The 27,431-nt window shown below is 33.0% G+C and overlaps 4 protein-coding genes and 1 long non-coding RNA gene across 13 annotated transcripts in view; 1 reads left to right on the forward strand and 4 right to left on the reverse strand.

Annotated features, from left to right (window-relative positions):
* LOC109351274 (threonine synthase, chloroplastic-like) lies at positions 1-1,814 on the reverse strand. Its single transcript, XM_019592701.1, has 2 exons — positions 211-1,814; positions 1-160 (listed from the first exon to the last, which is right to left on the reverse strand). Exon 1 carries the CDS (start codon positions 1,810-1,812, stop codon positions 256-258), a length of 1,557 nt encoding a protein of 518 aa, XP_019448246.1. The 5' UTR covers positions 1,813-1,814; the 3' UTR covers positions 1-160; positions 211-255.
* On the forward strand, positions 1,721-25,925 carry LOC109351279. The gene is made up of 4 exons (XR_002108206.1): positions 1,721-1,816; positions 3,899-3,906; positions 20,467-20,477; positions 25,915-25,925. It is a non-coding gene; the product is annotated as an uncharacterized LOC109351279 (long non-coding RNA).
* On the reverse strand, positions 5,453-8,633 carry LOC109351277 (PHD finger protein ALFIN-LIKE 4-like). Of its 2 annotated transcripts, none has more exons than XM_019592704.1 (5): positions 8,467-8,633; positions 7,955-7,989; positions 7,028-7,256; positions 6,559-6,694; positions 5,453-6,029 (listed from the first exon to the last, which is right to left on the reverse strand). In XM_019592704.1, the coding sequence occupies exons 1-5, from the start codon at positions 8,520-8,522 to the stop codon at positions 5,772-5,774; spliced, it is 714 nt and encodes a 237-aa protein (XP_019448249.1). In that variant the 5' UTR covers positions 8,523-8,633; the 3' UTR covers positions 5,453-5,771. The 2 variants fall into 2 exon arrangements, with proteins under 2 accessions (XP_019448249.1, XP_019448248.1); XM_019592703.1 differs by having other exon boundaries at positions 5,455-6,029; positions 7,955-7,987; positions 8,438-8,632.
* Positions 12,738-24,022, reverse strand: LOC109351273 (polyadenylate-binding protein-interacting protein 3-like). 5 transcript variants are annotated; one of them, XM_019592700.1, is made up of 16 exons: positions 23,834-24,022; positions 23,760-23,773; positions 21,869-22,019; positions 21,629-21,790; positions 21,169-21,305; positions 20,775-20,965; positions 19,220-19,397; positions 18,880-19,116; positions 17,363-17,490; positions 17,151-17,217; positions 17,003-17,036; positions 16,466-16,764; positions 16,202-16,348; positions 15,118-15,213; positions 14,980-15,033; positions 12,738-13,034 (listed from the first exon to the last, which is right to left on the reverse strand). In XM_019592700.1, exons 3-16 carry the CDS (start codon positions 22,002-22,004, stop codon positions 13,005-13,007), a joined length of 1,896 nt encoding a protein of 631 aa, XP_019448245.1. In that variant the 5' UTR covers positions 22,005-22,019; positions 23,760-23,773; positions 23,834-24,022; the 3' UTR covers positions 12,738-13,004. The 5 variants fall into 5 exon arrangements, with proteins under 5 accessions (XP_019448245.1, XP_019448243.1, XP_019448244.1 ...); XM_019592698.1 differs by having other exon boundaries at positions 21,869-22,026; XM_019592699.1 differs by having other exon boundaries at positions 23,760-24,022.
* LOC109351275 (GTPase-activating protein GYP1-like) overlaps positions 25,752-27,431 on the reverse strand; it is a 6,170-nt gene continuing 4,490 nt past the window's right edge. The window contains exons 8-10 of one of the 4 annotated variants that reach the window (XM_019592702.1): positions 27,299-27,384; positions 27,022-27,123; positions 25,752-26,193 (exon numbers count right to left, since the gene is read on the reverse strand). In XM_019592702.1, the coding sequence (XP_019448247.1) occupies positions 26,032-26,193; positions 27,022-27,123; positions 27,299-27,384 (350 nt within the window). In that variant the 3' untranslated portion in view covers positions 25,752-26,031. Of the gene's footprint in view, positions 26,194-27,021; positions 27,137-27,298; positions 27,407-27,431 lie in introns of all 4 variants that reach the window. The other 3 variants (XR_002108203.1, XR_002108204.1, XR_002108205.1) reach the window with 3 other exon arrangements.

Here is a 27,431-nt window from a genome sequence, read left to right on the forward strand (position 1 = left end):
TTTAAAACACGAAAAACAATATAAGTATTCATAATTTCATCAACTTCATTTCCAGGTGAGCTACTAAAAGCTCAACAAAGATAGTCTATCTATGACAAAATCAATAATCATGCTCCTACAAATAGAAGCGTACAAAATGCATCTAAATTATTTTTTAAGACTTCAAAACTAATGGAAAAACAATATAGTGCCTCAAGTAAATAAGCAGCATTAGCAGCCAACATAGGACACAGGACCAAAACTTACAATGCTAACCTAATGAGCCTTACTCAGCAAATACTTCTTCAAAACATCCATAACAGAACCAAAATCTGCATTAACCTGCACCGGCGGGTTCGAGAATCTGCAAGCCATGTCCTTGATATCCTTGGAATGATAATCAGTTTTTGACTGAGTAAACTTCAAACCATGAGCAGTACTCACCACCACAGTCTTATCGGTAGGCTTTATAACCCCACTGTTCCTGAGTTTAAACAATGCAGACAAAGCAACCCCGGTGTGAGGGCAAATAAACATGCCAGTAGAATCTGCTTGAGCCATAGCATCCATCAATTCCTCCTCGGTTGCTTCCTCAACAATCCCATTTGAGTTCTGCAATGCATAAACAGCCCTGTCGATCGAAACAGGATCACCAATCTGTATGGCAGACGCAAATGTTGTACCGGCCTTCACTGCCTTGAAGTCTTTCCACCCTGCCTTGAAGTACAAATAAAGTGGATTCGCATTTGCGGCTTGAGCACAAACAAGCCTAGGGATCCTATCAACAAGTCCTAACTCTTTACACATATGAAACCCTTTGTAAAATGCATAAATATTCCCAAGGTTTCCACCAGGCACAATAACCCAATCAGGTACTTCCCAATCAAACTGCTGCAAAATCTCAATAGCAGCAGTTTTCTGCCCTTCAAGCCTCAAACTATTCAGCGAATTCGCCAAATAAATCGGCAACTCAGCAGTAACCTCCCTAATCAACTGCATACACCCATCAAAATCAGTGTCAATGCTAAGAACAAAAGCACCATTCGCAATCGGCTGCACAAGCTGCGCCATCGAGATTCGATTCGCAGGCAAGAAAACCATCGAAGGGATCCCTGCAGAAGCACAATAAGCAGACAATGCAGCCGATGTATCACCGGTGGAAGCGCAACCTACACCAACAACAGGCCTACCCATTTTCCTTAACCTATTCACTTGACTCACCAAAACAGACATACCCAAATCCTTAAAACTCCCAGTATGACTAATTCCACAATGTTTCACCCATAAATCATTCATGCCCAGAAACTGTTTGCCGAAACGCTCAGCCCAAAAAAGATTCGAATTTCCCTCAAAAGCGCTTATAATATCATCATCATCAATCTCAGGAAGAACCCATTCCTTTTTACTCCACACTCCAGAGCCATAAGGCCACGTAGTCTTCCCGACGCGCGAGTCAAAGAGCGTGCGCCAGTACTCGCCGTCGTAGCGCTTGAGCGCAGTAATATCATGGCGGACATCAAGGAGGCCGCCGGATTGAGACCGGTAGACGATCTCATCAAGGGAGTAGGATTCAGTGGAGGAAGGATCGGCGTTGAAAGGGACGTACTTGGCGGAGAAGAGGTGGTCGTGGTTGTTGTTACGGCGTGCCTCGTCACGGATGTTTTGGTCGGCGGGGCGGCGGTGTTTGGTGGCGAGAGGAGGAGTGGGTTGGGATTCGGAACTGGATTTGATGGTGAAATGGGTTTGGGTGTGTTTGGAAGTGAAAAGATTGGATTTTTGAAAGAAAGGGTTTGATGAATGAAACAATGAAGTGGAAGAAGAAGAAGAAGCCATTGTTGTATTTGTAATTTGTAATTTCTAGTTTAGATCCCAGAATCAAAGGTTGTTTTAGATTCAGGGTGGAAGAGATTTTATATCTCAACACATTAGTTAATTAACTGTTAATTGTTTTTTATTTTTTTGTTCAGTATCTTCTCACCTTTTCTTAATTTTTGTAAGGAATTAGGAGAAAGATGTAAAAACATATGTGCCTAAAACTATCAATAAAATCTTAGCAACATATTAAAAATTTATTTCTAAATAAAATTTAGTTATAAATGGTACAAAAAAACAAATACATTTGTCTCCAAATATGACGTGTTATATATGTTTCTATATCAGTTTTTTCCATTGAACTAGTCATTTTGAGTTGTTCCTCCCAATTTGTATCACTTACAAAAATTAAAATCTTAATATTGTGGTTTTTCTATGATTTAATTATGTCTTACACCATCGATTGATGAACCCATTGTTGATAATTGTTTTTTATTTAATAAGAGATATAAGTAATTATAGTTATTATTCATAAGGGTATATAAAAAAAATTATAATATTTATGTACTGAAAGTGTAATGATTTAAAAGTCAGTATATCATCTACTATTTATTTATAATACTTTTATTTAAGAGTTAATATTAAAATTAAATGATGTATAAATAATGACAGTGTAAAAAAATCTCACAATATCAATACATACATTATTTTGTATGTGAAAATGATTTATTTGAAAATGGTATTAAAAATAGGAAATATATTATAGTTGTTAATATTTGAGAATAAAAAAACTAGGTTGTAATAAATGGGTTAATGCATTCTGTCGCAGTAGATTTTAAAATTTGGATCTTGGGAGCCGCCGCCACTGCTCAAAAACGGTCAAAGCAGTACCCACTTCCACATTTTAGGTAATGAAATATATATTATATATATTATATTATTCTTTTATTATTTTTTAATTGGCTTTGTAGACTGTCAATTTTCATCTCCACTTTATATGTAAAAATTAAATTTTGTGGGACATATGAATTATGATTGTGCTTTTCATCAAATATTGTTTTTATTAATCTAATCTTAGTTCTTAATATTGTAATATATTTAAGGATTCAACATAAACTTATACGGTTAAATCTGGTGATATAATAATAACAGAAAGATATTTATGAAATAATATATTTATCAACCATGTGTTAGTCTCGAGCAATATTCTATTAAATTTTTAATTATCGTAATATATCAAAGATCAAATGTTATGATCGGTACTATGTTCAATATTTGTTGAGAGTGTCATTTATCGAGGAAATGCCTAATAAAAGAAAAGACAATGTGCATTTCAAAAGAGCAGTCCCAATTTTATAGAATTAATTAGTATAACGTGGCAAAATATGATTTAATTCCTGAATGGGCTTTTGATCCATTATTAGGGTTTTGGGTTGTAGTTGTAGTCTTGTAGATGATGAGGATCATTGGAATTTGAAGTAAAAATCAGATTTTGACTCTGAATTATTTATAGGTTTGTGGTGTATTCAATTGGGTTTTTGAGTAAAAGTGTCAAACATGAACATTGCTGCTACCGATGTTGAATTTGCACCGAAGGTTTATCATTTATGTCCCTGCTGATACTGATTGAAAAATGTTTGATAAATCCAAGTTCTTCTTCCTTGGTGCACCACTTTTCTCTGGTGTTTCAGCAACACTGCACCCTGTTTTTGGTTTTGATGCATCAAGACTACATTTTCAGTGATTAGGGCATGGTACATTTTTATCAATGCAACAAGTCATTGTAGCTCATCTTTCATATTTTCCAAATAAAAAGTTAAAGTTCTAACAACAAATTTTCTAAGATACTCTTGGTAGTATAAAAAAATCTACATTTCTCTTACACACCATTGATATTGCTTCATATAGAAGAAAGAGCTAACCTTAAAGTTTCACTTATAGTCATATGATACGTGATTCTTTTTGGTATGTGGTATGTTTCCTTTGGAAGTCTGTCTATACTATCATGTCACATGAGATATTGTGGCCAAAGTTGAAATATTAATTTAGATTTCAATATTAAATAGCATGGTAGTATTCAAAGTATGCAGAGAGAGCATTGAACAAGAACTGTGAGTTAGGAATAGCAGCCACTGATTAACTTTGAAATCTTAAAAGTTTATTAATGTTTGTTGGAGGGAAATGGGGACAACTTTTAAGAAATTTGTTTCTATCTAAAAAGTGAATAACTTTAATTGAATGGTGTGAGTACCAACATGGTAACAGAGGGTGGTGAACCTAGCTAGAATTAGAGTATCATCTATTTAAAATGTTAATTACATTGTCCCTATGTTATCTATTTCAGAAATATTGTATACTTATATGAGTGGAGATCAAGTTATCATAATTATCAATTTTATGGAAAAATTTACTCTTAGAGTAAGTAGATCTCTTCGCTACTTGTATAATAGATAGAATCAGTACATATTTAAATTGGCATTTTATGGAAGTTTAGCTCTACAAGTTTTGTTAATGAGTGCAAAATCTAGTGTGACTCCGTCATTCATTTTGTAATACTTTTGTATAAAGGTAAATAATGATTAAAAATGAATGATGAATGATGTAATGATAGCGAAAAACTCTCACATTGTCGGTATAAAAAACTTATACTATCAATATAAAAAACTCTTATACTATCAGTATAAAAGCTTTTACCGTATCAATACATACATCTTTTCTCATTCTTAACAAGAACTCATCATAAAATCATCAATCTTCTCATCATTCCATTCCATTACCACTTTTTTAGATTAATATTCTCGCCAAGATCCTCATATGCCCATACACCACAAAAAGTGATATATGTAATTATAAATTAGTTATTAATGAGTGTAATATTGATATACTAACAGTGTAAATAATTATGCATAATCAGTGCATTATTCACCCTTCATTTGGATTACTTTTTGTGAAAAATCAAATATAGTTGAAAATGAATGGTAGATGATGGAGTGACAGTGAAAAAACTCTTCCATGTCGATGTATACATCTTTTTCTCATTATTAATATGAAAAAGATGTATGCATTAATAATGATAATTTTATACATTATCACTTTATTATCCACCATTTATTTATGTTTAATTTTCATCGACTCTTTAAAAATAGTAATAAAATGAATTGTAAATAATATAATGACTATGTATAAATCTTTATATCGACAATGTATAAATTATACTCATCAATAATATACTTTGTAACACATGTTACTTTTACTTATATGGTGTAAAAAGATTTGTAGGAAGATAAATCAATATTTTACTAGGCATTTAAAACTAAGCCTATATTAAGCTTTTACTTAAACGTTATTACTAGACTCATTCTCTACACACTACACTTACATGTCACGTGCTGTTTGGTGTCACATTTCAAACATGTTTTTTTATATTTGATTTTAGGTTCTTATTATATGTATCAGGGCATAGATTCCGACTTCACGTTATGAGAGGCCCTATATTTCTGAACACTACTTTCCAACATTCAAAAGGGCCTGCCAAATTAATATGCTAAAAGGCCACCCTATTCATTTGGGGCGTGTGCCTTAGACAAATATAATGGTCTAAAATATGATACCTTCACTTTCATAAGATTTAGGTGACCAGAAGTTATGGTTCCAACACAACTTTCCGGGAACCCAAGGTGTAAAATGACCCGACACAGAAAAAATAGATGATCCAATGTACGAAGCTCCACTTAATTAGGTATGGGAGAGTAAATATACACAGCCTTACCCGCACAAGTGAAGAGGCTGTTTAGAGAAGTTTAACTCATGATCAGCAGGCCACAAGGCATGTGCCGAAACTCGACTCTTAAATGACCTAGAAAAGAAATCTACAAGTCTCATACAGAAAAACTATCCATCAATAGTTGCACCTAGAAAGAAAAGGTGAATCATATTAAAGACTTAAACAAAGTTTTGTCCATGATGGAATTAAACTCAGCTTAACGAGCTCTCTTGTTGCTGCTGCATGATGGGCATTTGTAGTCCTTGATATGCGCTGCTCTAGCAGGGGTGATCTTCACACATTTTCCATGGAACCACCGCTGGCACATGTCACAGCATATCCAGAAATCATCAGTAGCATCACCGCATGCCCCACACAAGGTTTCGCCGTGATCATCTTCGCCCAGCTCTTCCACTTCATCCTCGTCTTTTGGTTGCAATGCCTTTGACTGACTACCCTGAGCCTCAGGAGCTCGCTGCTCCAACATACAATTATAAGATGAGAATGAAAACTATCAATATTCTGAGGAGAAAGAAGCAAACCACAAACATGATAACACCGCCTATTCAAGTCAGATACATGATTATACCTTCCCTGCAACTTTATAGTACATATAGAATCAAGTATACAAATTTTATGTGCTGAATTCAGATTAATAATAAAAACATGATATAACAAATTGAGATCCTTTGCTCTCTGTTCTCTTTTTCCTTTTTTATTTCTCCATCTCTTGCAGGAAAGGGGATAGCAGTTATAAAACCAAACATATAGGTAGTTCATCAAAAGTTGAATAAAAATTTGCCTGCCATGTCTCTCGAGATCACATTTCATCTTATGGGGGTACAAAGAGGTTGCAAGAATTAACAGATGCAACAGTTTTTTCCACTAAAATGTTCGTTTGGATGTGTAAGCAAAGTAAAAAATAATACACAATAAGCAAGGCCAAGAGGACTCCATTTAAAAGAGGATTTGTGTCTAGGTGTGAAGAGAAAAATATTGTTTACCGCTTTAGAGCTGGACTTGGACTTGCTGCCACTGTTGTTTGAAACCGAAGACTTCTCTTTAACTTGTTTCTTTGCAGTACCAGTAACAACTTCAAATATAGTTGGTAGGTCATTCATCATATTGAACAGCCGCCTCCTGCATTAAAGATGCCAAATCATGAGTAGATGGGATGCATAAGAAACACATCCAACATTACCAAGCATCTAGAACAAGAACAAATACAGATTGTTAAGTGATGACTGAAAAAACATTGATCATGGCTATTAGATAAAGGACCAGCGACCTACAAGTCACACCATAGTCAATGTAAATGTCCAACTTCTCCTTGCACTAGCTTAAACCTTAAGGTGAGTCAGTACTCGGTAATGCTAAACATGTTAATTTAGTTTTACGTATGTCAAGCATCCAGATCTCCCACCGCAAGTTAGGATCAAAGTGGGCAACTATTCATCAATGATTTAGTTTTACCTGTCACCTTTATCAAACCCAAATCTGGCTCCAAAATAGAAGGCAAGGGCAAGCAACCAACTGTCACTATGAACAGCAACTAAAGACAACCAGTCTTTTTCTTGCATGCCATCCCTAGCAAAGTTAATGCCCAGCACAGGCTCAGGAAGCTCTGGAGGAACTTCTTCAACAGGCAGATTTACCTCCCACTGCTCGTTAGGTAATCCATATAAGCACAAATTCTCCTTCTCTGAAAGAATAAAATGACCATTATACAAAACTTGTACAAGGAGTAAAATGGTTATAAAGGAAAGCAATTTAATCTGCATAGAACAATTTGTAACTCTGCCCTTTCAAATATATTTTCTATTTTCAGCGATAAGAACTACATGTTACCTTTACTTCTAAATAAATTTTTTGTATATAATAAAAGAAACATTATTCCATGAGAAGAAAGAACAATAAGAGAAGAGGATAAGACATCCTGGCATCAAGCATTAACAATACAAGAATGTCTATCAGATAATGACGCCAGGGATGGCAATGCAAATGCATTCATGTCAAGATCAGTTAATAAGATTCTATCACTGGTCTTACGGGGGGGAATTTCAAAATGCAAATTACCAACCCCTAGTGGCCATGCATCATTTTCCTGGTGCCTATTGCACATACAAAGTTTACAACATGGCTGAACGTTACATAGAAGACAATAACTGCTGGAACAAAGTTTAGATTACATAAACATATATAATAAAAAATACACTAAACTTACTGATTTCTTTTGAATTATAAAACCCAGATATAACATACAGAACATATTTATTAGTGACTTCAGTGTTTATTACGAATATTTGTTAATAACAATTTGATACTATGCATTCAAACAAATAGTGCAAAAAGCCTTCAACTATATCAAAAATCGAAAGAAACTGTTGAGGCATGACTAACCAGGATCACATTGACTGTAGAAATCTGCAACATCTGCAACATCATCACCACAAAAATAGATACTTAAGCACTAAAAATAATTAGCATAACATTCCTATAATAATAATAGTTCAGTGCAAATTTTACAGAACTCTTTTATCTTCAAACTTTATTACAGCTTCCACCACCTTATTTAAAAAATTACACCAACCTCATTGTAATTCCAAATTCAATTTAATTTCCCCAAAAATTTACAACAGTAATAATTTTATAAATAAGGTACTTCCACTCCACCGCATAAAAAAATAAACAAAAATAAAATTGAAAAAAAAACACAAATTTCCCTCTCATTTGAATGCAGCATCGTAATTGAACAGCAATTGATGTTCAGTTTCAGATTATCATTATTACTATTATTCAATTAATAATCGATGAACATATCAATAATAATTAAAATAAAAAAAACATAAAAAAATGAAAATGCAAGAGAAAGAAAAGAGAAACCAGTGGTAAGAGCTTTGATTATAGCAGCTCTACGGCCTCTGAAATCTTCGAATATTTCTTCCACTGATCGACCCGGCGCTTCCATTATATATATATATATAGAGAGAGAGAGATAGAGAGAGAGAGGGTTTGAAACGGTGTCGTTTTCGGAATTTGAGTTGAGAGTGAGTTGCAGAGAATGAAAGAGAGAAAGGAAGAAAGTGTGTATTATATATCTAAGCGTTTCTCTCTTTTTCTATGGTAAACCAAAACTTATTTCTATTTTTTATTTATTTATATTATACAAAATTAGAAGAAGATTTGTTCAGATCCATAATTTTAAATTATATTTTTTTATTATATTAAAGGCGTATCATTAATGTATTGACTAATTTTTAACCTGTGTTATTGCAACAGTTGTATTATTTTTTTGTTTCTTGTTTGTGTAGTTTTTAATATTTTAATTGTAATTTAAATATCATTTTTATAATTTGAATTTTTAAAAGTGTGTTTTAGTATGTAGTTTTTTGGTTTTTTTTTGTATTATCAATGATATCATATTACTATATACATAAGAAACTAATATCTCGAGTTGTGTGACTGCTTACTTCAACACGTGTTATTTATAAGAATTGAATCTTGATATTTGAGGCTTACACCACTAGATCAGCATATTGTTGATATGTATATTTTGGTTTTAAATTATGTTTTTTTATAAAAACAAAGTGTAAATTGTAACAAAAAAGGGTAATTAGCAAAGTAATATTCAATTTATTTGAAAGTGATAGGTTGTTTTTGGGATTTTTTTTAGTTTCTAATATTCTAAGGGATGATCATGTTTTTTTTTTTAAATGTGACGATGATATTTTGTAATGGTGAAATATATTTGGAAAATTTGGATTTTATATTGAAAAGAAAAAATGCACATTTAAATTGTACTGATTGTGATGTTATTTTTTTGAACTATCATAGGCTCATAGCTGATAATTATACATCTAAAATTCAAGGATTTGATGTCAGAAAGTTATTGTGATTTTTTGTCATTAAAGAAAACTTGTGGTTTAAAATGATTTCATCTATGTATACAATTTAAAATGATTCAACTAAGGATATTAATTATTGTGAGAAAAATAACTAATACGGATAATTAAGGTATTGATACTCTAATTTTCCAAAAAATTCATACTCAAGTGTATCTTTTAAGAGTTTAAAATATACATATTGTTAGTGTAAAGTTTTTACACCATCAGAAAATTATTTATCATTAATTTATATTACTTTTATTTGATAATCGATGATGATTAAAATATGAATAATATATAATTTGTTAATAGTGTATAAATATTTTCACTATCAGTATATCTATATTGAATCCATCTTTTAAAGTAAAAGGATAATATATTTGCATTGTCATCATATTGATTTATACATAATTATCATTCATTTTTTTTTTTGAAGAATCAATAATAATTAAATTATATAATGAATAATATAGTGATAATATGTGAAAGTGTATATTTTTTCTTCATGTTTATTTAAGTTTCATATTGATACTTCTCACTCTCTCTCCAAACATTAATTTTGAATTTTATTTACAGTCCCAAAGTCATGATTTTTAACAAAAAAAAAAGTAACTGCCACAATGCCCCTTGTTTCATACATTGAACCAAATGTTTTAATGGTATTAGGGTCGACATTTTCTAACTAAAAAATATATATTATTCTATGTGTCATTGTTTGTGATTGATTAAAAAATAATTAATAATTAAAATTTTAATTTAAATATATATTTTTTCAACAAATTATAAACAATGACATAGGAAATAAACAAGCTCTCTAATAACCTGTTCACTATCTCTCATGCTTCACCATTTCCCTTAAGGATATGTAATTGTCTATTTCAACAAATATCGTTCTAAAAAATTGAACATTTAATTTTTTGATTATCCTAAAATTTTAGTGGAATTTACCAATATCTTGTTAGTACCTATTATTAGTGATTGTTAACAAATGTCCAAAGTTTATTGTTTAAGAAATAAATACTAAGAGAATGACATTGAAAAATTTAATCCACTTCCAATTCAAACATCATTTTTTAGGACAAAATTTATACTTTCTCTTCATCATTAATACAATTGTTTACATTCTCCTTATTATTAACATTAGCAATAATTTCATAACTCCTTTTTACTATTTACTGTTTCTGTAATACTAACGATATTTTCTCATCTTATAAGTAATAAACCAATCTCTTTTGAGTTATATGGTTATCCCTTCAAAAAATGTCATTCTTAAGAATTGAATTCTTGATATTTTAATCATTTTAGAATTTAATAGGACATTACCATACTAGAGCAACAACTTGTTGATTTCTACTATTTAATGTGTAAAGACATTTTTTTCATAATCCAAACAAAAAATTATCACATTTTTCTACAAATATATCCAAACTTATACAAATTTAATTTTTTTGAATAACCAAATGTACTCATTGGCAAGGAATTTGTGTCTTCTCAGTCGAACAAGTGTGTTTTTCAAAAATTGAACAATTGATCTTTTGATTTATATAGATATCCAATAGAATCTTATACTAATAAATCAACATTTGTTAGTAATAAGACTTATTTATAATTAGACTGTAATTGGTTATAATTATAATTATAATCAATTATAAATATAAATCTAATCTTCATTTAAAGGTAATCAACTCAAAATATGGTTCTGATTGGTCCTTAAATAGAGATGGTGGAAGGATTTGAGAAAAGTGTGCTCTTCAAATGAGATTAGTAGTGGTTAGTTTGTAGATAATATCGAGAAAGAAATTGGTAATGGCCTTCAAACTTTTTTTTGCAAGACGTTTGGATGGGTTATCAAAGCCTTAAAGATGTCTTCCCTAGGTTATTTAACCTAGCTAGGAACCAGCTTGCTCGGGTGGGAGATAGTGACTCCTGGATTGACAACGTTTGGTCTTAGGAAATTACTTGGAGAAGGAATTTGTTTGGTAGAGATGAATCATTTGTTAGGAATTTGTATGATTTGATTCAACACCATTATGCAAGATGAGACAATGAGTACACGAAGATGGGGTTTAGATGACTCAAGTGTCTCTGTGGTTAAATCCACATAATGGCTCAACTGAACCATCAACAATCACCTATAGATAAAGTTTTAAAGAATTGTTGGACTAATTGTGTATCTTCAAATATATATTGTTTTGTCTTGCTTAGGCGAAGGTTACCAACGAAGGATGAAGTGTTCAAAAAGAATATTATAGTGAAAGTAGATGATATGATTTACACTCTTTGTAACAACCATGTTAAATCTATAGAACATTTATTCATATCGTGAGTTTGTCTCAAGCTTGTGGAAAAGTTTCTCCTCTTGATTACAAATCCCCATCCACATTCCTACAATTAAAAAGTTTTTTAATCTTCATGGCTCCTTTGAAAGTATTAAGGGCGCTAAACTTTGGAGACTGTTATGAGTTGTTGTTGTGTAGTCAATTTGAATTATGAGGAATGAAGCTATCTTTTTTTAACAAAGAAGTGAACTATGTGCACTTATTTGATTTAATCCAAACTAGATCTTAGATTTGATTCTCCTCGTTTGTAACTCAAACTTCTTTATCTTTTACAAATTGGTGTATAAATCCAAAACTTTGTATTATTTTAATCTCTAAATAGATCACTGGTTGATTGTTTCTTTTATATTAGGCGAACACCTGTTGTTGCTCAATTTAATATAACAAAATTTTTTTTTATGTACTAAACACACACTACCTAGTTTCTCAAACAGTGCCAAACACTGGATGGGATCGTCTGTCCCAACTTGGTGTCCCCATTCCTGGCTCACTTCACTTATATCAAAACATGTGAAATTAATATATTATTTTAATAAAATAAAATTAAAATAAAGTGTTATTTTTGATTTGTTGGCAAACACCGATTAGTCAGAGATATGAGACACAAACTTTTAAAGGACAGTGGATCCGGTTCCACCAAACACTCATATACTTATTCTGGAATAATACTAATTTTCCGTTTTCAAGAACTGAATTGTTGAAGCACAGCTTTGTAGTAACTGCAGTAGCACAAACTGCTCATGGATAACTCTTAGCAGTGTTTTAAAAGTCAAATTGCATCACTTAAATCATAAATTCAACTGATAAAATCAGGCAAGTTCAAAAGATGCCACAATTGTAAAGCAAGCAAATGTCTTAACTGTTAAGTCTTAACTATAACGTGTGTAATATCAAAAGCATATCAGAAACTTACCAATAATTAAACTGATAAGGTAGCAACCTAATGGATGCAGACATATCTTAATGGTCAGAGGAATGATTAGTAAGTAAAAGTAAATGTTACATAGTATAAAGGATGAAAAACTTATTTAGACCCACCAAAACCTGAGAAATAACTACAAGGTCATAACACAAGAGCCACCTTGCATGGAATATATAAATAAACCATTCATGAAATCTTCTCATAAGCTGCAGATATCATCATTTATAAGTTTTCAAGCCATCCACTGAGTCTATTCTTTTCGGAAAAGGAGTGGACTTGCCAAGAATGGACAATCAGCTAAGCCGTTAATAATCGCGTCCCTTGTATTGCATTTCCTGTAAATTTGAGAAGATTTATTTCTCAGAATGTTAAGTGCACATGTTTCCCAAAAGTATATAATGAGTGACAGCTTAGATTGTTTTAATTCAGTTCAGATTATTCGTAATCTGAGTAACAAGAAAAAATGAATGCTCAAAAGTAAAGCTATAAAAATTATGCTTATTTTCACCCAAGAAACAACTAGGATTATAATTATATTTTTGCCAAACACCTTCAGCCATAGAATTATGCTTATTTGGACCTCCAGTAAATGTTTTTTTTTTTGCAAAACTAATTTCAATCAAACACACTTTAATCGAAGAAATCCATGTTTCACCATCATTGCTAAGAAGAATGTCAGACATGCCATGATACAGGAAGATGGAGCATCAAGCATGTATTAAGTTATTCAGAAAGCTGTTGCCTGATATTATCAAGTATCTTCCCACAATGCTTATCACAGCAGAGGAGAGATATAGATTATAAAACAACAGTGTATACATAATTACATATGATGTTTTCTAACCAGAGTAAATGAAACTATGCAAGGAAGTAAAGAATAAAGATAATTTGTAAAAGAAAAATATAAACAATTTTTAACAAACTACCAAAAATAAAAACAAATTATGAGTAAAAGAAGTGAGTCCTTACAGGTAGGTAGCCTGGCATGTATACAGCTTGCCTAGGACCAAGAACCTGACCATACTGCAATTAAACAGTAATCAGTTACCCTAAAGCACCAAAATTCATGTAACAGTCACCAGTGATATACTATAAATGATATCCTACCTGTGGCCCATTTGGATGAAAATATGTTTGTGATTGCATTTGAGCTACCTGCGGATTGTATATGATAGGTTGCGGCCCAGAAAAATTTGGTCCAACCTGCAACACGTAGGCAACACAACGATGTTTGTAAATAATTAAAGCCCCTGCCAGAATGAGGCATTTATCTTTGTATAATTTAATTAGCTATCTAGAATTTATAATGGCGTCATCTAATCCATGGAGTCAACCCCACGTAGTGGAGAAGGCTTTGGTTGTTGTCGTTATTAAAAAAACACAAGATTGGACAACCACACTGGTATATGACATAATATGCACAATACACTGTGACGATGACTGTGGGGTGACTAGTTCAATTTCACACTAAATCATAATGCTTTAGTCCAATGACGCAAAACGAAGTTCACAATAAGCCTTGGGGAAATATTTCACCCCATAACTATGAACTCCTATCTCATAAAAATTGTGAGAACAATTCTCATATAAAATTTGTGTGACCAATAAAGCCGAGCCATACAATCATATATGCACAGTTAAGATTAAGAGGTAGTTAATGGACACATGATCGCTTAAAAAAGTCATGTGTCTTTATCTTTTAATCTAGACCATTCAAATAAGATCCAATGGTCCATTTTATTTGTTCTCACTTCTCAAAATAACAATTGTTTTCAGTTGAATCACTTCCTCCTATATATATTCAGTAGATGCTCAAAATGACCTTCCAAAAAATATCACACACCCACAGTGGAAGAAGCAAGTGAACTAAATACCTTACTCCACCCTCTCAATCCCAATTTTGGTCAGCCGCAGATACCCAGTAAATTAAGGCAATCATCATAAACCAGAAATAAGCAGTAACATAAAGTAGAAACCACCTAATTTATAGGTCGATGGAAAACCAAATATATGCTTTAATTTAACTAAAATTCAAGTACGATAATGAATTCATAGCTGCCTCTCATGTATGGGACTTTTTATCAAATGAAAACCCCATACAGGAATCTGGTAAAATTAAAACTGAAAAATGTAATATAATACATATTTTCCTCACTGGAGATAATGAAACTATGCAAGGAAGTAAAGAATAAAGATAATTTGTAAAAGAAAAATATAAACAATTTTTAACAAACTACCAAAAATAAAAACAAATTATGAGTAAAAGAAGTGAGTCCTTACAGGTAGGTAGCCTGGCATGTATACAGCTTGCCTAGGACCAAGAACCTGACCATACTGCAATTAAACAGTAATCAGTTACCCTAAAGCACCAAAATTCATGTAACAGTCACCAGTGATATACTATAAATGATATCCTACCTGTGGCCCATTTGGATGAAAATATGTTTGTGATTGCATTTGAGCTACCTGCGGATTGTATATGATAGGTTGCGGCCCAGAAAAATTTGGTCCAACCTGCAACACGTAGGCAACACAACGATGTTTGTAAATAATTAAAGCCCCTGCCAGAATGAGGCATTTATCTTTGTATAATTTAATTAGCTATCTAGAATTTATAATGGCGTCATCTAATCCATGGAGTCAACCCCACGTAGTGGAGAAGGCTTTGGTTGTTGTCGTTATTAAAAAAACACAAGATTGGACAACCACACTGGTATATGACATAATATGCACAATACACTGTGACGATGACTGTGGGGTGACTAGTTCAATTTCACACTAAATCATAATGCTTTAGTCCAATGACGCAAAACGAAGTTCACAATAAGCCTTGGGGAAATATTTCACCCCATAACTATGAACTCCTATCTCATAAAAATTGTGAGAACAATTCTCATATAAAATTTGTGTGACCAATAAAGCCGAGCCATACAATCATATATGCACAGTTAAGATTAAGAGGTAGTTAATGGACACATGATCGCTTAAAAAAGTCATGTGTCTTTATCTTTTAATCTAGACCATTCAAATAAGATCCAATGGTCCATTTTATTTGTTCTCACTTCTCAAAATAACAATTGTTTTCAGTTGAATCACTTCCTCCTATATATATTCAGTAGATGCTCAAAATGACCTTCCAAAAAATATCACACACCCACAGTGGAAGAAGCAAGTGAACTAAATACCTTACTCCACCCTCTCAATCCCAATTTTGGTCAGCCGCAGATACCCAGTAAATTAAGGCAATCATCATAAACCAGAAATAAGCAGTAACATAAAGTAGAAACCACCTAATTTATAGGTCGATGGAAAACCAAATATATGCTTTAATTTAACTAAAATTCAAGTACGATAATGAATTCATAGCTGCCTCTCATGTATGGGACTTTTTATCAAATGAAAACCCCATACAGGAATCTGGTAAAATTAAAACTGAAAAATGTAATATAATACATATTTTCCTCACTGGAGATAAAAGAATATCTGAACATGGAATACTTACTCCAATACCCATGGGCATGCCTGGCACATTTTGTACAGTAGTTGCATTAGTAGGAAAATAGAAGGAAGCTTCAGGCGCTGGGGAGGGGGGCCGGATAGGTGGTTGAGATGGAATAAAACTCTTGGCATTAGGGTTGAACTTGAATTCCTTAAAATATGGAGGAAAAAAAAAGAGGAAGGTCAGAGACATATCAGGATATAAAAGACCAAAGTTAGTGAAATGTTCCTCATATTTATAAAAAAATTTAATCATGAACTATCACACCTTTGCATTGGGATTGAGAGTTGATTTCTCAGAAGACAATGAACCCACTGATGAACTTGGAGATAAACCAAGACGATATGATGTTGGCACTCCTAACACAGAATTTGAACGAGAAGACGGCCCATGTGATTTTAAAGATTTTGCTTCCCCATTTGCTTTGCCAGATGCTGAACTCCCAGTCAAATCACCAGGTGATCCTGTCTTCTCATGAGTTTTAGAAGGGGCATATGACGTGGCATTAGGAGACAATACCCCCTTATCAGAGCCATCTTTCTTCGAGTAGAGTGATGCCTTTGAATCTGCACTAATTTTGTAAGATCAGTGGAATACAAACAATAAAAAAAACAGCTTATATAATAAGTTTTGAACTTTTGAGAGCTTTCAGAAGTATGATTGAGTAGTAACTGTAAGCTTCTGCACTTCCTTTACAATAAACAGAATAATCACTTATATGAGAATAGTTTAGTTTCATTTGCATCATTTCAGGCACAACAATCAGCTCAGTTTGCAGAAAGCTTAGGAAAAGATTTCACAAACCCTCAGATTTTGACAGTTGAACATCCACAGCTTGCTGCATCATATAAAGAAAAAAAGAAAAGATTTGAGTGTTAGAGCTGATAGCAATCACATGTGAGATATTTCTGTATGCACAAGCTTGAGTAATTATGCTGAAGCTTCAACTCACTATCTTATTTTCTTCTTTTGTATTCCCATTGCCTCCAAGTAGATCAGTAACAAAGTTCTCCTGAATCCTGTACGACCGTTTGACAAGAGAATTCATAACAAAGTTGATATGTATGCTTTATGTTCAGAAATTCATTATTGGGGAAACAAAACAAATCACTAAGCGGAAACGAGTAATTATATAGAAAAGCAAAAAAAAGAGGCAACAAATACCTGCTTTCTCCATTGAAAGACGAGTAGCTTTTGGCAGGGAGTTCGGATGCAAACTTCTTAGCATGACCATGCGAACCAGTGCGAATTAAATCCAAACCAGTACTTGACTGAAGCAACTTTGGGTGATCCTGCACAAACAATTGACATTAAGTATTATGCTGAAATTTTAAAGTAAAATAATCTTTAAGATGAGAGGAAAACATATCAATTGTCAAATGGAAAGAGGGCAAAAGTTTTGAAAAGGGAACTTTTGATACCAACATTCTCCTGGACAAAGCAATCTATGATTTTTAGTATTGACGTTTAAGCTGTATCAGATTCAAAAGGATAATGAGACTTGGAATTTTCATTACACTTTCAAACAGAATACATTCACAAATATGTCACAACAGAAAAACAGTCACGTGCCAGATACTTTGTTCATATTTTCTAAGGATATTTTGCTAATCTAGTAGTTTAAAGTTCAATGATCATAAGTTCCGAACATATTACATGATGTTGTATCACTCAAAGTTTGAAGTTTCAGGGAAAAATCCTCAGGATTGAAACACCAGTACACACAGAATTATAGACGCCATCACTGTATCAGTTATCTAGTAACACCATTAACTCCATAAAAGCAAACATGTCTTCATTCCTAATTAATAACCATTGTTTTCAAACCCAGACTGGACCAGATTAACTGTAAACAAACTGACCCAGCCATGCTCATAGAATATATGAACCAACCATGGTTTGGGTGGTTGAGCCAGTCCAATTTGTTTCTGGCAAAATGTCACAAATCGACAAGGGAGTCTCAGGCTCTCAACCACCATGTCAGTTTTACTACTGCTATGGGCTCAAATTATTAGTTACATTTCATTCCCGTGAGAGTTGTTTCTATTTGTAACGTAAATATAAATAGAGTTTTACACACAGAAACATGGCTATCTAACAAGATTTTGTAACTCTACAACCTTATTGTTGAAGATTCTTAATATTGTACAATTTTTTTACCATTTTATGGTTATTTATAATGTGTTGATTTTTTTCATAAATCAAACTGATCATATTAAAACTTAATTCCATATGGGTCAATAACCTTATTTTTATACTGAATATATGTATGATACAATTTTAACAACCTATCATATATCTACGAAGTTTGCATGTATATGCAAAACCCTGGTTGGACCTTAAAACATTGAACCTCTCCTTTGCCAGGTCCACTTTTGATTTTTGCTGATTCTTGAAAACATCAATAATAACTCACACCGGCCAATGACTAATAATAAAAGAAAATTAAAGAACAACAACATACAAGCTGGGGCATGTGGGAACAAACCAGTGCCTTTATGTAACCAAAGTTTTCCAAATGCAAGTAAATCTAAAGGAACTATTTATTAAAATCAAGAATGCATAAACATAAAATAGTAGTACTCAATCACAAGAACAAGCCAGAGTCCTACAATGTGAAAATTGATTAAGAATTATGAAATGCCACACATTTAGTTATCAAAAATGGAATTGGGAAATACCACAGAAGAGGAATTTCGCACTGTTGGAGCTCCATCATTGCCTTTTCCACAACTTATTTCACCAGTTCCCTTCATGACCGAACCAAACATACCACCAAAGGTGTCAGAATTGTGTGAATCAAACATGTCCTCATTTTCATCATATCCACTATCATCAACACCTTTACCCCTATAGACTGAAGAGAACATAGTTTCTTCATCAATATCAAGGTTCCCATGCATGTTAAGGCCTCTTTCCTGTTCAGGAAACCATAGTTTGTGGTATTCAAATACAAAACTGCAGCAATTAACAAGGAGCAATGACAAATAAGAACAAGAAAAGTATTGAATCCACAGAAACCTCTGCAAGATGAAGATCTCGGGTGTCCTCGCCCTCAATCTCTCTAGCTATTCTTAAAGCTTGCCTTTCCAATTCTCTTGTCTGAGGACCTTTTTCAAGCTTTGTTGTGTAGAGGTTCTCATTGAATGTGCTTTTTACACCAAACAATGTCTCATTTGTTTCAAACTGATTCCATCCCCTTAAAAAAATTAAAAAAATAAATATTGGCAACATAAGACAAACTGGAGGGGATATAAAGAAATTGAAATGTGAAAAGAGAAAGAAAAAACCTCATGTAAAATAATGATAGTATTATAGCAACAATTTCATATACGCGATCAAAACTCTCCTAATAACTGAGGATATACCACAAAAATATTGTGTTCCCTTTAGCTATATCAAGAACATAGTAATAGCCAAAATGCGAAGCAGTGGCAATGACCTTTTGATAGTTCCTTGGGCAACATTTCTTATCTACCAACAATGGTTATAGACAGCCCAAGAGTATAGTTTAGTAACAAGGAAAAACACATGAATCCTCATCTACAACTTTAAAAATAACCTAGACTCAAACAAAGAGTTTAGAGAATCATAATGCGTTGAAAAGTGCCCCTTTTGAAAAGTATGTAAATAGTTTCTAGATTCTTTGTATAGAGTATAGACTGGCCAAATCATGTGATTATGTTAATAACAATAACTGTAATCTTTATATTATTTACATGGCCTTCATATATTACAGGCTGCGTACCCCGTGTGATTCATACACAGATTTCACTGTGCCTCTTTTCTCTCTTAACTCTTAACATGTTATCTAGAGGATAAAGAAAGGCAACTCTGGAATCATGCACAACTGGTGAGTCCATTGCTCTCTGGTAGAATTTTGTTATAACCAACAATGTTTCTATTCCACTCTAGTTCGTATCCTTTTCCCTTGCCTTGATGTATTTTCAACATTCTTTCCAAACTGAACCACTATCTGGAGTCACCAAAATTGCATGAAGACCACAATTGCAGCCATGTTTGCCACAAATAGTTTGTAACATCAAGGTTTTGGGAGTCTCCAAAACCATAACCACTATTTAAAATCTTGATTAACTGTTTTAGCATATTCAAACAACACAAATATATCTATATTTTGTATCTTTACTCTTAACAACCCCTAAGAAGTAATATGACTAGCAAAGGTCATCTACTGATCTACATGAACAGTTAACACATGCTTAAAAGTAAATGAAGCAGGTTCATTGGGATGGGAGAGGACAGAAAAGAACTATAAATAGTATTACATAATCAAAGAATCTAGTTTCTTTGTTTTTTTTCTTTCTAAATAGCCAATATTGAGTGCTAATTATAACCAGAGGAGAAGTATCTAACCGACCAAGAAGTGGAAAAATATGTAAATCTAAAATCTACCACATACAGAAACTAAACATTGGTTTCTAGGCTAGCTTCTAAGTAAAAAGAATAATAAAGGCAACCAATAAGCATCATGTCGTTGTTAAAGTTTCAAGAGATAATTCTGCTATACATAAATTTTACTTTATTAAAATAATAATAGAATAATAAGTCAAAACACCTGTTCCAAAGGCCATCAAAGATGTTTTCCAGTTCAGGACATTGAGGATCATCATCATCAGGTACCCAAGGCTTCAATTCTCTCCCTAGGTCAACATGACGGGATTGAGATATCAATGAATCAACCATTAGTTCCTGATGCATATCATGGTGCGATTCACTAGGTAGGTGATCCCTAGTAACAGCAACACCCTACCATGATTGACACACCAAAAATATCATCAGCAAACAAATTGGGAATGAGTCAAAAGCAAGTTCACCACTTCACCTAATCCTAGACCAAAACTTTTCCAATTATTGCTATACAACATCCTAGTAAAAACTCAAGATTGCGGATTTCAAAGGAAGTAGCTATCACTATTCTTCGAGTACATTGCAATTTGAAAATACTACACCTTTGCTATGACTTGTACAAGTTCCTTTGCGGGTATAATTAAAATCCTTGAAGAAGCCTTGCCGACAAATTCTATATCAGACTTCTGCCCTCGCAAAGAACCATCCTTGACTAAGTGGGCCATTTTCAAAATGATTCCTAGAAGAGTAGTAATGATAAAGTAAGTAAACAAAGTCAAATTTTCTATGACAAATAAAAGGTATTAACAAAAACAGGAAGCAGCAACCAGTTTAATCAGTGATACAGAACTACCCTAACCCAAATAAAACAATAACTCCTTAAATAAAATAACCCCCCCCCCCAAATTACAAAGAATAAGAAACAATTATTCCTAGAAAATATAAATATTCTAAATAATATGCTTATCCATTCTGCATCAGTCAACTTTTCAATAATACAAAAATGTAATCTTCACTCTCAAGTAACACCAAAATCAATAACAAGTATATAACACAACATACCAAAATCTTTGTCAGCATTTGTTGCATGAAATATTCCGGAGTATATAGATCCATTTTTCACCTGGACTTCCACCTGGTGCCCAATAAGACATGTTGTTATATATACTAGTCGATCATGTGAAGGACTCTCATAATTACCATCTTTACTGTCAGTCAATGCACCTATACAAAAATCAGCAAACAGAACATAGGCAACACTGCGACAAAGAAAATAATAAAATATTCAGCTCAGAATTTCACCTGTAACGGCTAATCTGCTGGCATTTAATTTTCCAGATGAGATCTTATTCTCTGATTTCATTATCCCTTCTCTTTCATATTTCCTACGGCCATATCCATTAGACGGTTTCGGCTGCCCAGCTTGTTGCAAATTCATCCTCACTTATAGCCCCAGCCAACTAATTTACAATAGTTAGAAAATCAATTCCTAGGGTACAGTTTACAGTGTAGGGCAAAAGAAAGAATAAATATATATTCATAAAACAGCTATCCCCAGATTTAAATTAAGATTACAACATAGATTTAATACACCAATCAGTGATTGACTCAACCATGGTTCTGGGTCAATGCATCACTACTTCAACTAGTGAGTCATTAGTCAAACATAAAATAAAATAATTATATAAACATTTATGCTTCCTTCCTTTTTTTCTTGTTATGATGTAGGGGCTTTTGGCAAGAAAAGTTGGCGGTGCTGCAAGTGAAACGGATGAAGCCATTTGAAACAAAGGAAAGGGGTCAGGCTTGGCTGGAAAGCTAGTGGTTTGACCAAAAATGAATTTATGAATGTAAAAGCTCAATAATTAAAAATAAACATGTTAACTTTCAAGTCAAAATTCTGGGACTAGCCTTCGTGCTATTGCTATAATGTCTACTACATCCCTTAATATCTTATATTGGATTTAGAAATATTTAAACTATGTATGGAACTATTTTTAACTTTCAGTTACAGTAAAGCATAAACTTGCGTGAAATGCTAATGAGACCCTTCCATATTAATATATAAACCAATCCCTACAAGAAATCAATGAATGGAAAATTTGTGAGGAGAAAAATACAAAAACTTCGAATGTCAAAGATGTTCATCAATCAAAATTCATATGCTTCAAAATATTAAAAATCACCAAAAATTTTAAATGTCATTTTCAAATAGTATTTTTTTAACGTATGGGACATACATTAAGACAAACAAATGGATCAAAATATATTTACATGGTGTGAACTGTGAAGATTAAAAATAAATGACAAACAGTCTGGCCCATCACAGTGAAAAACTAGAGGTTAAAGGGGAAACATACCACCCTTGATACCCGAAATTGTAATTTTGTTGTTTCCAAATGGTATTTAGTGGTGCTTACGTCAATGTGTATGCATTAAAATAAAGAAATAAATGGCTTAGGATAAGTTGTATATTGTCAAAGGTAAAGAGTAAACAACAAGTCTTGCTCATGGAAAACTCGAGGTTTTGGGGGAACCTAACCCCCTCCCTCGAATCACATCCCCCAACTTTTAACATTGCATGTCGTCCTATATTCCTTGTTCCCATGATCCGTTCCAAAGAACCTCTAAGCACAATCCTATTTTTATAGCCTAGCACAATCACATCTACGAATGATAATAAAGTTTTTTTCTTTTAATAAACAAAGTAAGGCTTTTGATAGGAAGGAAAAATAGATGAATTACAAAAATCGAAAGATACTTATAACAATTTGAAAATATTTCGCATATGGATTCTTGGAGGAATCGAGTTGCAGACAGAAGAGGTTTCCTTCTCTGTTTCCTTGGAGTTGCATATCCAACCTACATTGCCACCCTATTTGTAGCTTCTATTGCTTACCGGATATAACATATATTAAAATTTTCATTTATTTCAAACCCTAAAAGTAACTTATGAGTATGATTTAACAAATCCATTATCAAAGCTTCTATGCACTGCGTGCAAAGATTCAAATGTTATTTATTTATTTCCTATGGTAAGTCTAATTTTAAGGTCCTATTTAAGAATCTACGACTCCTTCTAAGGTTAAAACTCAAATTTGCACGTCAATAGCAATAAGATGAATAAATAGCTAAAGACATAGAATTCATGATAGTAAAGCAAGAGAAACAAATTGAAAGAGAAATAGTGAACCTGTATGAGCTTAATCACAATCTAATTGATCAATTCCAGAGGAGGTTGAAAATTGAAGCGTGTGTAGGTTGGTTAGGGATTGTGTGATGATTGGAAGGGGGCTGCTTCGGTTGGAGGATGAAGATGCGGCGGGGATAGAAACCGAAGCGGCGGAGAAGGGTGGCGAGGTTTGGTTTCCGTCGGTGTGATCGCTGGAGAGAGAGAGAGAGAAAAAGAGTCGATTTTGAGATTTTGAAGAAGAGAGAGCTTTTTGAAGGGAAAACACAAACACCAGTTTTTGTTGTACTGTCACCTTTTTTGATAAATAACTAATCACTTTCGGATTCATTCAAACTCGGGTTCTTGCTTAAGGGAATCAAACATGTACCACTTAAACCAACATGTAGTGTTGTTATTTGTTAACATTGAATTCAGACATGTTAGCAAATGAATACTTTATTTGGACAAAGGGCCCTCTAATAAATGTTTTACAATTTTGAGGACTCAAGCCATAAAAGAAACATATATCTAACAAAATTACTCTTATTTTCGTGGAAATAAAACTTAGTTAAACAAATTTTCGAAAAAATAAAGGGGATTTACTTTATATTTTAGTCATCAATTTTAAAAAAAGTTTAATGATTTAGATTTAATTATTAATTCAAACTTTTGAATTTTATTAAAAATTACGTTTAAGATATGAAATAAATTTTTTAAACTAAGTAGTCTCCTTCATTTGAAAAATATAGAATATTTGATATGATGTAGTACATTTTAGAGGAGCTATCACATGATAGAGATGTACTGTATTTCTCAATATTCCCAAAGGCAATGGCAAAGTTGTGTCATATTTCTTCTTTTAAATAAAAACAAAACATTAATATTTTTATGGAAAATATGTACCTTTGCATATTTGAAAAAAGCGTATTTCACCTTAAATTTTGGTAAAGCGTGTAAATTATGACCTTTCCATTAAATATTAGAGACAGAAAATTTATCTACATCATATATGACTTATTTTCTCTCGGAAATATTTATTTGTCAACTATTTCCTCTTGAAAACTCTAATAATCTCTCCCACCAATATCCTATATAAATATTCTATTATGATATCTTAGCCTTCAATTAATCACTCAAATCTAATTAGACTTTTTATTTAACACTACAAGTGCAAATTAGGATAATAATGTGTCACTACTTGTGATTGATTGTAAAAAAATATATTTAAGTTAAAAATTTAATAATTAAGTATTTTTCTGACCAACTATAAACAATATCACATGAAATAATACATTTTTTGGGACAGAAGATGTCACCCATAAATTAGTAACCTTCCACTATACATCATGAATATGGTCAACATAGAAATTAGGGCCAATAAGTAAAAATGGGATAAATGTGTACATGTGAACAAAGAACATGTATTTTTTGTTTCCTTTTCAAGTCCTCATTATACTAAGCTTTGTGGTGAGTATTTTTAGTTATCAATCAAATTGGACTTTTGGCATGTTTGAATCAAACAATCTGCTTATGCAATAAATAACCCAGATGTGAAACAAATTATACAAGTAAAATGTTTGCAAATGTAGGAAGGAGAATAAGTTGAAGATTACCATAATATATTGTATTATTTCTTTAAGTATAATATTTATGTAGTATAAAGATTTATACACAATCAGTGTATTATCCACCACTTATTTGTATTACTTTTATTTTAGATTTTAGAGTCAATAATGATAAAATATGAATGGTAGATGATACATTGTCAATATAAAAACCTCTTTCATTATCGGTGTATAGATATATTTCTTATTTCTTTTCCCACCAACTCTACTCATTCACAGATTTGGTGTAGTAGGAAGAATTTGACGCAACGGTGGTTGTTGTTTAGTGATTAAGAGATTACAAATTCAAATTCCGGAAATAACATATCCACCAGGGGGAATAAAGTTAAATATATCTACCATCCCCAGATCCATTAAACGAGAGTCTCTTGCACTAGGCCATCCCTTTAATATATTTATAAAGAATAATACATAAAAAAAATAAGCTCTCTTAGTCTCTTGTTCATTATTATCTATCCTTTACAAAATACTACAAGGCAGGATACATGTAAAAATTTGTTGTGGAGCATGGGGAGGGTAGATGTACGTAGCCTTACCTCGCATGCGGCGAGACTGTTTTCAGGATTTGAACCTGTGACTTCATGGTCACTAAGCAACAACCTTACCGTGCGTCAAAGTCGTCCTCTAAGGGTCTGATGAAGTAAATACAGGAAGTCATAATTGCTTGGTCAGGTAGATAAATGGTTAGGAGAGCTGTTGAACATGCTGTGCCACATGAATGCACGTGAAAGCACCATCTCTAGCTCCTGCTCAGTCCAGCTCTGAGTTGGAAGGTGTTGAAGGAACATTACCAACTCTTGGAAATCAAGCTTTAGGATCATGTTCGACCACTGCGAAAATAACGGTCCACACAATATTCACTATACATGTAAACATTCCAAAGCAACAAGACTCAATGATAGAGAATATTCATCATCATCTGCACAATCATCATTGAAGTATGGCTATGATGCTAGAATTGTATTCTTCGGTGTCATTTTAATGCACATTCAATAACATCCCCTCCTAGACCCAAGTAGTAAACAACAAGAACGTGTGAAAAGAGTTTCTCAGTGCACGAGGCTTTCTGAGGTCTGGGAAAGGTAGATGTATGCACTCTTACCCTCTCAAGCGAAGAGGTTGTTTCCAGGATTTGAACCTATGACCTCCAAGTCACAAGGCAAGCAACGTTAACGTTGCGTCGAGGCTCACCTTCTAACAAGAACATATGGAACAAAAACAAGAAGGCGCATTGCTGCACAGAAACATACTGGAGGTTTGTATAACTTGGCATCCTAAAAGGAACCATTGTATTGATTATGGACTAAATGATTTTAGCATTGCATACATCTAATGACATTAAATTAGAACGAATAGATATGAGATTATAGGATAGTTCAGAACTAGTATAGCATGTTAGGTTGTGGAACTAGGTTGTTTGTAAAGCATAAAAGATTCAGTACAATCTACAAAAGACACTAAATTAGAACTAAGTGTTCAGTGGTAAATGTCATAATGCATTGTATAGTAAAGTGGTGCAAATAACAAGTTCGATTTCGGAAATGTACCAGGCGGGAAAAAAGATGCATTAACAAATTGACCAATGAATACTTTTCCTTGTCGATGAAATTTAGTTCAAATAGTTATATTTGTGAAAAGGCCAAAGCATGCGAGCTCACCGTTAGAAGAAAACTGGCAAATATGTACACAAGGAAGTCTGGTAAGGCATCCACTTCAGCTAGATATGTGTCCCAAAGGCGTGTGACGAGATTGAAGGGTATCTAATTGCATAAACTAGACATCAGATTCAACATAAAAATATTAGGCCCCCACAAACTTAAAAACCCAAGCTATAGTCTTGAATCTTGATATTCAGGTACTTTATCAGTAATGTATGAAGTTTTTCTATAGAAAACAAACCTATCACGGAAAAAATATTAGTCTTTCAAAGCAAACCTCGCGGATTAGAAGACAATTGAACCAGCGGAAAGCAAATTGAAGAAATTCCAGTCCCTGCTGCTCCACATGGCTTGAAACAGGCTCTGGTGCAGCTCAAAAGTTTCACTACAGATTATCAGATTGTATTTGG

The sequence above is a fragment of the Lupinus angustifolius genome, chromosome LG06 (genome assembly GCF_001865875.1).
Source record: "Lupinus angustifolius cultivar Tanjil chromosome LG06, LupAngTanjil_v1.0, whole genome shotgun sequence".
Lineage (NCBI taxonomy): Eukaryota > Viridiplantae > Streptophyta > Magnoliopsida > Fabales > Fabaceae > Lupinus > Lupinus angustifolius.